Source organism: Cottoperca gobio, unplaced genomic scaffold (genome assembly GCF_900634415.1).
Source record: "Cottoperca gobio unplaced genomic scaffold, fCotGob3.1 fCotGob3_216arrow_ctg1, whole genome shotgun sequence".
Classification (NCBI taxonomy): Eukaryota; Metazoa; Chordata; class Actinopteri; order Perciformes; family Bovichtidae; genus Cottoperca; species Cottoperca gobio.
The window spans coordinates 5738-15848 of NW_021166851.1; the positions used below are offsets into that span (position 1 = coordinate 5738).

The following is a 10111-nucleotide window of genomic DNA, read 5'->3' on the forward strand; positions in this document are numbered from 1 at the left end:
CTATAAAGCTTATTGAAGTGAGATTCCTCCTCTAAGTATACATCTCACTGCTTCTGCTGCTTTGTTTTATTGTGCAAACAAACACACAAATCTGCAGTTCTTTATACACTTCATAAGGTGAATACATAATTATATATAATTTAAAAAAATTACAGTAAACAAAGTATGAGACAATAAAAACTTGATGATATGTGTATTTGGTTTCCATGTGCAAAATCTGCGATTACAAAAATACTTAAGTAAAATATATATAAATAATGGTTTGTGCTTCACAAAGTGTCTGTCTTTACTGATTAAGATATTTTATGGCAATAGGGACAAACAATGTTTTGTACTATATACTCTTATTTTGAAGGAATACGAGTCCATTTCCTGTATTGCCTCGGTTAATTGGTTTACTTGCTGCACCTTTTTCTGCTGACGGAGCAAAATCCCAACATTGCACCAGTCTACACACATTCCGCACCGGGAATATTAATATATAATTATTATTCTTAATACGTTTAATTAATGATATTTAAGCATGTAGGTGTTAATGTTTCTGTATAAATAATAAACAATAGGATCCCCCACTTCAAGAAATGTAATCCAATAAAGTGCAAATAAAAACTAACATAATAATATTTTGGCAAGAAATAATTATTTACTTTGCATTGGATAGAATATGTCTAATTTAGTTGTTTTATTTTGAAATGCTTCCTGTAAATATAAGGTGTTCACTGCCCTCCAGTGATGAACTGAAGTAACACAGTTAAAGTCTAATGCACAATATCGTATTAATAATATAGTATTGTTATTTTTATTATTATTATTATTATTGATTAATATTATTAAACATAATCATTATTATTATTTTAAATGTGTTTTACTAACTTCATCTTTATTCCTTTTGTTTGTTTTAGATCTTTCTCTTGTATTTTGCTTTTACAAACATTGTAAGACAATATATAACTATATAATAGTTTTTTTGTTATTGTTCTTTTTGTGTATTATCCCTGTTTACTGAATCTGTATTATGTTCTTTTGTTATTATTATTATGTTCACACAAAAAAAAAACCGTATCCGGTTTCGTTTGTTGTTGTCCTGTTCTGTTTCCGGTGTGGATGCAGCCGCAGCAGCTGTTTATGGTTCATCCAAAATGACCAAACTGCAGCTACTGAACGCCTACCTGACGGAGCGGCTGACGGTGGTGGTGAAAGAGATCCTGGACGTGGTGGAGGACACGGTCACCGAGTACCGGGAGGAGACCGCCAGGACCAAGCGGGAGAACGAGAGTCTCCGGAGGCAGCTGCGGGACATCCTGCTGCTGGAGGCCGAGACGGAGTGGCTGAGTAAGGGCCGAGCTAGTCTGCTAGCTCTGATACCAAACCGCGCTGAAGATATGTGCGGTTTAATCTTTCAAAGCAAATCACGTCAAATACCGGCTAAAACACGGAGTTTAACGTTTTCCCGTGTTGTCGTGAAGCCGGTTTTGCCTTCGGCACCTGTAACATTTACTCACTCGGTCGAAATTTATGACAGATATGACTTTTCGTAGAACTTTGTCTGTTTCTTCCTCTTTTCCCGCCGAGCATTAGTTTCGGGTCCTGAAACTTGAAAGTGAACTCCTGGAAGTGAGAAGCGCTGCTTTTTGGATCATCTAACAATTTGCCAAATTAACCTTTGAAGTGTATTCCTTCGTAATTTGTATTAACCTATGCGTGTGTGCTCTAACTGAACGTAACACAACAGAACCTGAAATTGCCAGATTATATCATGGAGTCTGGCGTGGCGAGCGATCAACGCAGGAGATGTTCAGTTCTGGTGCTACTGGAGAACTAACTTGCTTTATTCAACTTCCCTTGTCAGTCTGAGCTGACTGCCAGTCTGTCTTGTTCGCATTAAAGGGGAATTCTGTTCACATTTACTTATTTATTGTCGGCACAAACTACTGCATGAATGAATGGACTCAAAAACTCAAATTAACTTGATTAAATAGCACGTTTTATACAGCCATGATGATAATAATAATAATAATAATAATAATAATAATAAATTGTATTTGTAAAGCGCCTTTCAAAGCTAAAAGCAATCTCAACTGATGAGCAAGATTACAACAGCAACAACAGTTTGTTAATTCTGCTGTGGTATTATTATTATTATTATTATTATTATTATTATTAATAATAATAATAATAATAATAATAATAATAAACAAGGACTATGCACAAACATTAATCTCTCAGCACCATCACAGATTCCCTCTGAAATACTCTCCTCTGTTGTTCCAGGGTCGACCCGGTCCAGTCTGGGTTTTGCGTCTCCGGAGCAGCAGCCCTGTGATCCAGAGCCGCGGCCGCGGTCAGAGGAGCCCGACTCCACCCTGAACCAGCCCAAGCCTCCTGAGCAGGTGTCCTCTGAGACGTCCCCGCTGCAAGACGAGAAGCCTGCTGAGGCCTGGGAGCCGCTGCTGAAGCCGGACCCTCAGACGGAGAGCGCTTCACCGCTTCCCTCTCACTCCGCATCGGCCCCTCAGGACCATGTTAAGGTTCCTGCACTGCGAGAGGAGCCCCGGGCCCCGGCCCTGATCAAAAGTGAGCCTGAGGAATACAAAGTGAGTGAACCTGAAGCTCATACAGACGCTGTGAGGAGCAGGACGCTGGTGGTGCGTGCAGCCCGACAGGAAGCTCATAGAAACAGGAAGTCCTCTCAGGAGAACCTCGCAGCGGAGGATGGCACGACGGCCGGTTACATCCCCGAGCTCGTCCACCGCTGCCCCCGCTGTGGCGAGGCGTTCGGCCAGGCCGGCAGCCTGCGCCTCCACCTGGAGCAGAAGAGGAAGACCTACGCCTGCGACTGGTGCTGCAAGTCCTTCGCGCAGTCGGCGGACCTGCGGCGCCACCTGCGCACGCACACAGGCGAGAGGCCGCACCGCTGCACCTTCTGCTCTAAGAGCTTCAGCCAGAGGGGAAACCTGCGGCGCCACCTGCGCATCCACACGGGGGAGCGGCCGTACAGCTGCCCGTACTGCTGCCGCACCTTCAGCGACGGAGACACCATGAAGAAACACAAGCGCACGCATTCCGGAGAGAAACCGTACCGCTGCGTGCGATGCTCCAAGAGCTTCGCCAGCGCCAGCGGCCTGCAGATACACTTAAAGAAGGACGCGTGCTTCGTGGCTGACGCCTGATTGGTCAGCTGCAGGATGTTCACACACGTCGCTCGGCATCAAAACTCCCTCGACTGGAAGGATGTGACGTTTATATTTAAATGTGCATCATCACACAAACTCTTCATGTCGGGGCACGTCAGGCTGCTGCTTCTCTTCATCTTCATCTTCATCTTCATCTCCACAGCTTCACCTTCATCTTCATCTTCACCTCCACACCTTCTTCTTCATCTCCACATCTTCATCTTCACCTCCACACCTTCTTCTTCATCTTCATCTCCACACCTTCATCTTCATCTTCACCTCCACACCTTCTTCTTCACCTCCACACCTTCATCTTCACCTTCACCTCCTCATCTTCATCTCCACACCTTCATCTTCATCTCCACATCTTCATCTCCACACCTTCATCTTCATCTTCACCTCCACACCTTCATCTTCATCTTCACCTCCACCTCCTCAGATCCTTTAGGAGCAAACAGTAAATCTTATTTATTATTCCTCGTGATTATAAGTTAAAGTCTTCAGATCCTCAGATAAATCTATTAAACATATAAATAAATAATAACATTTTAAGATTTACTGAAAAAAGATGTACACACACACACACACACACACACACACACTGCTGTAACGAGAACTCAGAAGAACTTCATTCACATTCCTTCACTGTCCTCCGCTGAACGTTTTAATGCACATTGTTTGGTTTTATTTTGAAGGGGACAGGAAGAAGTTCACAGGCAGCTACAGAGTCGCTCTGACGCCGTTCATGCTTCATATTTATTCAGTTGTAGCTCAGAGAACACGTGAGAGCTTCAGTGTCTCAGGATCTGTTCTTCAAACAGAAACATAATGAAAGAATCGTTCTCGTGCTCGATGGACTTTTAAATCCTGCGCGAAGTTATCTTGGGTAACAGTGCGCTCTTATTTTGAAATAACAGAAATCACTTGTGTTTTATGTTCATTTACAATGTTAATGGATTTATTATTTATTAAAATCAGCAACGTGAGTTCTCTGCAGTTATTAAGACCGTTAGTGTTTAATCATAAACCTCTGACGTCTAAACCTTCAACTGACCTTCAGTTTGATCTCGTGTCAGTGAACGCACTTTGTTTAACTGCGATGGGTAGAGGTTTGACAGGAAGCTGCACGTTCTCATCCAGACAGACGTTACAAACGTCTTCACATGTTCCGGCCAACTGTCGTCGACGCGTGGAGACTTGTCGTCGACGCGTGGAGACTTGTCGTCGACGCGTGGAGACTTGTCGTCGACGCGTGGAGACGCGTGGGCACTTCAGTGTTTCCAGTGTGACGTCATCGTGCGTCAGACTTGTGTCTGTAAAGAGTGTAAGACGGTTTGTTGTCAGTTTGTTGGATGTCTCGTCCACGTGAGACACGAACATGATATAAAGATATAAAGTCAGTTTGAAGAACAATCCACATGATGATCTGCATCGTGTTGACGCGTGAAGACGTCGTGCAGCAGGTTCCTGAAGAATTCAATGTGAGGAGAACAATATTAATATATTATTTTTACTGTTTCTGGAGCTCGTGATGTCGACGCATCAACAGACGCAGTCAGTTTGTGACTCAGTGTTTTGTATTGATGTGTTTTTTAGGAAAATAAATGTTCAGTGAAACTGTCGTGCCTCTGAAACGTTAATTGTTAATAAAGTCACATTTAGACTCGTGCACGCTGCTCACCTTCACTTTATACTCTTTAATATTCACCTTGTTCTTCAGCAGAACTTTATACATCTTCACTCGTGCAGAGAGCACGGATAGAAAGTAATAATAATAATAATAATAATAGGAAAGTGTTCGGCTGCTGTCAGGAAGGAAACGTTTTGAGAGGTAAATTGAATTATTTTTAGAAAAAAATATTTTGAGAAACTCAAACAATGACGTCAATTCTCCAAAAAATATAAATTTATTATAATAAAACTTTTACCTGGAAACTGCTCCTGCTTTGTGACACATTTAATAAATAAGGAACATAATTTGATTTTCACATTTTTCCTGCCTGGATTTAAAAGTAATTCTGAATTACAGACATGTTTTTAAACTTTAAATACAAACGTGTCGTAATACTGCAGTATACAAATACTTAGTTACAAGTGCTGTATTATCTGCAACACGTACTTCATCTTAGAGTTATTCATAAATGTAATTGTGAAAAGTAAAAGTTGTCCTTCACCTGTCGGCGTGTTAGATCTGATTCCAATTTAACTTTTATTATTATTATTATTATAATAAATGAGTACTTTAGTTTTTTAATGTCCCATCCATCCATCCATGGTCTACCGCTTATCCGGGATCGGGTCGCGGGGGCAGCAGCTCCAGTAAGGAACCCCAATCTTCCCTTCTCCGGGCCACATCCTCCAGCTCCGACTGGGGGATCCTGAGACGTTCCCAATGAGGAGATATAATCTCTCCACCGAGTCCTGTGTCTTCCCCGGGGTCTCCTCCCAGCTGGAAGTGCCTGGAACACCTCCCTAGGGAGGCGCCCAGGTGGCATCCTTACTAGATGCCCGAACCACCTCAACTGGCTCCTTTCAACCTAAAGGAGCAGCGGCTCTACTCCGAGTCTCTCACGGATGGCTGAGCTTCTCACCCTATCTCTAAGGGAGACGCCAGCCACCCGTCTGAGAAAACCCATTTTGGCCGCTTGTACCCGTGATCTCGTTCTTTCGGTCATGACCCAGCCTTCATGACCATAGGTGAGGGTAGGAACGAAGATCGACCAGCAGATTGAGAGCTTTGCCTTCTGGCTCAGCTCTCTTTTCGTCACAACGGTGCGGTAAAGTGACTGTAATACCGCCCCTGCTGCTCCGATTCTCTGGCCAATCTCTCGCTCCATCGTCCCCTCACTCGCGAACAAGACTCCGAGGTACTTGAACTCCTTCATTTGGGGTAATGGCTCATTCCCTACCTGGAGTAGGCAATCCACCGGTTTCCTGCTGCGAGCCATGGCCTCAGATTTTGAGGTGCTGATCCTCATCCCAACCGCTTCACACTCGGCTGCGAACCGATCCAGTGACTGTTGAAGGTCACAGACCGATGATGCCATAAGGACCACATCATCTGCAAAGAGCAGCGATGAGATCCTCAGGTCACCGAACTGCAACCCCTCTCCTCCACGACTACGCCTCGATATCCTATCCATGAACATCACGAACAGGATTGGTGATAAAGCGCAGCCCTGGCAGAGGCCAACATTCACTGGAAATGAGTCCGACTTACTGCCGAGTATCTGGACACAACTCTCGCTTTGGGCATACAGGGATTGGATGGCCCTCAAAAGTGACCCCCCTCACCCCATACACCCGCAGCACCTCCCACAGTATCACCCGGGGGGACCCGGTCATACGCCTTCTCCAGATCCACAAAACACATGTAGACCAGATGGGCGTACTCCCAGGCCCCCTCCAGGATCCTTGCGAGAGTGAAGAGTTGGTCCGTTGTTCCACGACCAGGACGGAATCCGCATTGTTCCTCTTCAATCAGAGGTTCGACTACTGGCCGAACCCTCCTTTCCAGTACCTTGGAGTAGACTTTACCAGGGAGGCTGAGAAGTGTGATACCCCTGTAGTTGGCACACACTCTCTGGTCCCCCTTTTTAAATAGGGGAACCACCCCGGTCTGCCAACCCCTAGGCACTGTCCCAGACTTCCACGCAATGTTGACGAGGCGTGTCAACCAAGACAGCCCCTCAACACCCAAAGCCTTCAGCATTTCTGGATGGATCTCATCAACCCCTGCGGCTTTGCCACTGTGGAGTTGTTTGACTACCTCAGTGACTTCCATCAGGGAAATTGACGATGATCCCCCATCAGCTTCCAGCTCTGCCTCAACCATAGAGGGCGTGTTAGTCGGATTCAGGAGTTCCTCAAAGTGCTCCTTCCACCGGCCGATAACCTTCTCAGTCAAAGTCAGCAGGGTCCCACCCTTGCTGTACACAGCTTGGATGGTTCCTCGCTTCCCCCTCCTGAGGTGCCAGATGGTTTTCCAGAAGCACTTTGGTGCCGACCGAAAGTCCTTCTCCATAGCTTCTCCGAACTTCTCCCACACCCGCTGCTTTGCCTCTGACACAGCAGAATATATATATATATATATATATATATGTATATATGTATATGTATATATATATATACACATATGTAATATATATGCTGATGCTGTTCTTATAATATAAATTAAGAACAGCATCAGTACTTATAATATAGATTATATACAAATATTTTCGTACCAGAAAAGGTTTTGTCCCTAACATCTGCTCGCTTCTTCTCACAGCTGGGAGCTCTTCCTGCTCCGGGATGTGATTAGAAACTCTGCTCATCTTTTGCACATTTATTGTCCCTCAGATGAACTTCTGCAGAGATGTGTCCTGCAGCTGCAGTTCTGTCCTCCGACTGCAGGGGGCAGCAGAGACCCACCGAGCAGCACCACAGAGTGAGAGACACGAGCTGTGTTGCATTCCAAGTTTATTGTTGCATTGTACATAAAACACGTGATAGAAATGTAAGAACACCTGTAAAGCACAAGATCAGTGTAAACAACAGTTCTAATATATATATATATATATATATATATATATATATATATATCTCTCGTATAGAAAGCCACATTCATACAGTCGTGCATATAAGAAGAACAAGAACACTGAGAACAGAAGAAGCAGAACATGAGCGGTACCTGAATGTCTCATCATGTCTCCACTTAGAAAACAGACAGCGGGAGTATGTAGATATAAAGAAGTAGATCCACACAGTACAGAGATATAAAGAAGTAGATCCACACATCGCATCATGCAACACCAAGGATGTATTCATAAATCATCACTCTGTTGTCTCGTTGAGGATATGAAGGAAACTTTAACGGACTGAAGAGAATATTTCATTTTGATGTTTAATATCTTTGTATGTTCGCTAAGCCCCCCCATTAGGCATTGGAGGTAATATTACTCCTTATACACTTAATATTTATTACTTTAGTATTTCTTATACGTTCATATTAATAAATTAATTTTCTATATTTGTTTAATGTTTTTTTATTTGTATGTTTGTCATTTTTTATCAATCTGCCACAAGATGAATAAAGTTTTATTTGATCTCTTAAGTAAAAGTAGTAAAACTTCACAGTGAAGAAAAACACCAGAAAGTAAAAGTCCTGCATTCACAACTTCACTTAAAAATACAAAAGTACCAGCGTCAAAATAAACTTCAAGTACCAGAAGTGAAAGTACTTATTCTGCAGAATATTATATATGTTTTATAGTTATTGATGCATTAATGTTGCAGCTGGGGAATTTACTTTATATAAATAGTTTAATCTGCAATAATACTTCATTTTTTAGTGAATTATATTTTGTGTAATTATTCTGAATCTGCAAAGAAACTAAAGTTATCAGATTAATGTCGTGCAGTAGAAGAAGAAATAAATAATGCAAACATGCAAAAAGTTTGCAGAAAGAAAATCTTTCCTAAAATATCCGATCTTATGGCCGCCGCGAGAAAATAAAAGAATCTGAGATCTTGAAAATAAAGTTGAAATATTTTAAGATTTTATTTTTCTATTCTGAGCAAAGGTTACGACTCAATACTCAAAATAAAAATATTTTCTTAATATTTTCCTCTAGTCTTGTAATATTTTCACTGAAACCTAAAAACCTCTCCGGCTGTGTCGTTCTAATAAAGAAGGAATATTATTTATTATATTACAATATCTTCACATTCATTTAGCTGGTATTACATTTAAACTGCTCTGCATTACTCACAATGTTTTTAAAACTCTTTATTAATCTTTATTAAAACACAGCTGTATGAATTATGAAGTAGCAGAAAAGGGAACTCAAGGAAAGTACAAGTATGTTAAAGTTGTACATAAGTAGATATTTGAGTAGAAGTACCTCCGTGTGTGAGATCCTGACGCCTGATGCTTAACACACTGAAGGACTTCCTGTGTTCAGTCTTTGTCACTGAGCAGCAGTTTGGTAGTTTCCTGTTGAACATTGTTCAGATTTTGTGAAGTGAACCTTCTTATTTTTTGTTCCGGCTCATCTCTATGAAGTCAGATTCATTGTGTCCTCCAGAGGGCAGAGTTTGGTTGTGACATTGACACATTGTGACATTGACACATTGTGATATTGACACATTGTGATATTGACACATTGGGACATTGACACATTGTGACATTGACACATTGTGACATTGACACATTGGGACATTGACACATTGTGACATTGACACATTGTGATATTGGGACATTGTGACATTGACACATTATGTAATTGACACATTGTGATATTGACACATTGGGACATTGACATATTGGGACATTGACATATTGGGACATTGACACATTGTGACATTGACACATTGTGATATTGACACATTGTGATATTGACACGTTGTGTAATTGACACATTGGGACATTGACACATTGGGACATTGACACATTGGGACATTGACATATTGGGACATTGACATATTGTGACATTGATACATTGGGACAATGACACATTGTGACATTGACACATTGTGACATTGACACATTGTGACATTGACACATTGTGATATTGACACATTGTGATATTGACACATTGTGACATTGACACATTGTGATATTGACACATTGTGACATTGACACATTGTGATATTGACACATTGTGACATTGTGACATTGACACATTGTGATATTGACACATTGTGATATTGACACGTTGTGTAATTGACACATTGGGACATTGACACATTGGGACATTGACACATTGGGACATTGACATATTGGGACATTGACATATTGTGACATTGATACATTGGGACAATGACACATTGTGACATTGACACATTGTGACATTGACACATTGGGACATTGACACATTGTGATATTGACACATTGTGATATTGACACATTGTGACATTGACACATTGTGATATTGACACATTGTGACATTGACACA

General features: G+C 41.8%; 1 protein-coding gene across 1 annotated transcript; it reads left to right on the top strand.

Annotated features, from left to right (window-relative positions):
- Positions 1 to 1083: 1083 nt before the first annotated feature.
- LOC115004904 (zinc finger protein 771-like) lies at positions 1084 to 3426 on the top strand. The gene is made up of 2 exons (XM_029426635.1): positions 1084 to 1332; positions 2272 to 3426. Exons 1-2 carry the CDS (start codon positions 1140 to 1142, stop codon positions 3168 to 3170), a joined length of 1092 nt encoding a protein of 363 aa, XP_029282495.1. The 5' UTR covers positions 1084 to 1139; the 3' UTR covers positions 3171 to 3426.
- Positions 3427 to 10111: the final 6685 nt, after the last annotated feature.

Bases quoted from the DNA above. Each gene is read 5' to 3' on its own strand.
- LOC115004904 (XM_029426635.1), top strand. From the start codon at position 1,140: ATGACCAAACTGCAGCTACTGAACGCCTACCTGACGGAGCGGCTGACG. The intron at 1,333-2,271 runs GTAAGGGCCGAG...CTGTTGTTCCAG, and splicing joins GGCCGAGACGGAGTGGCTGA to GGTCGACCCGGTCCAGTCTG.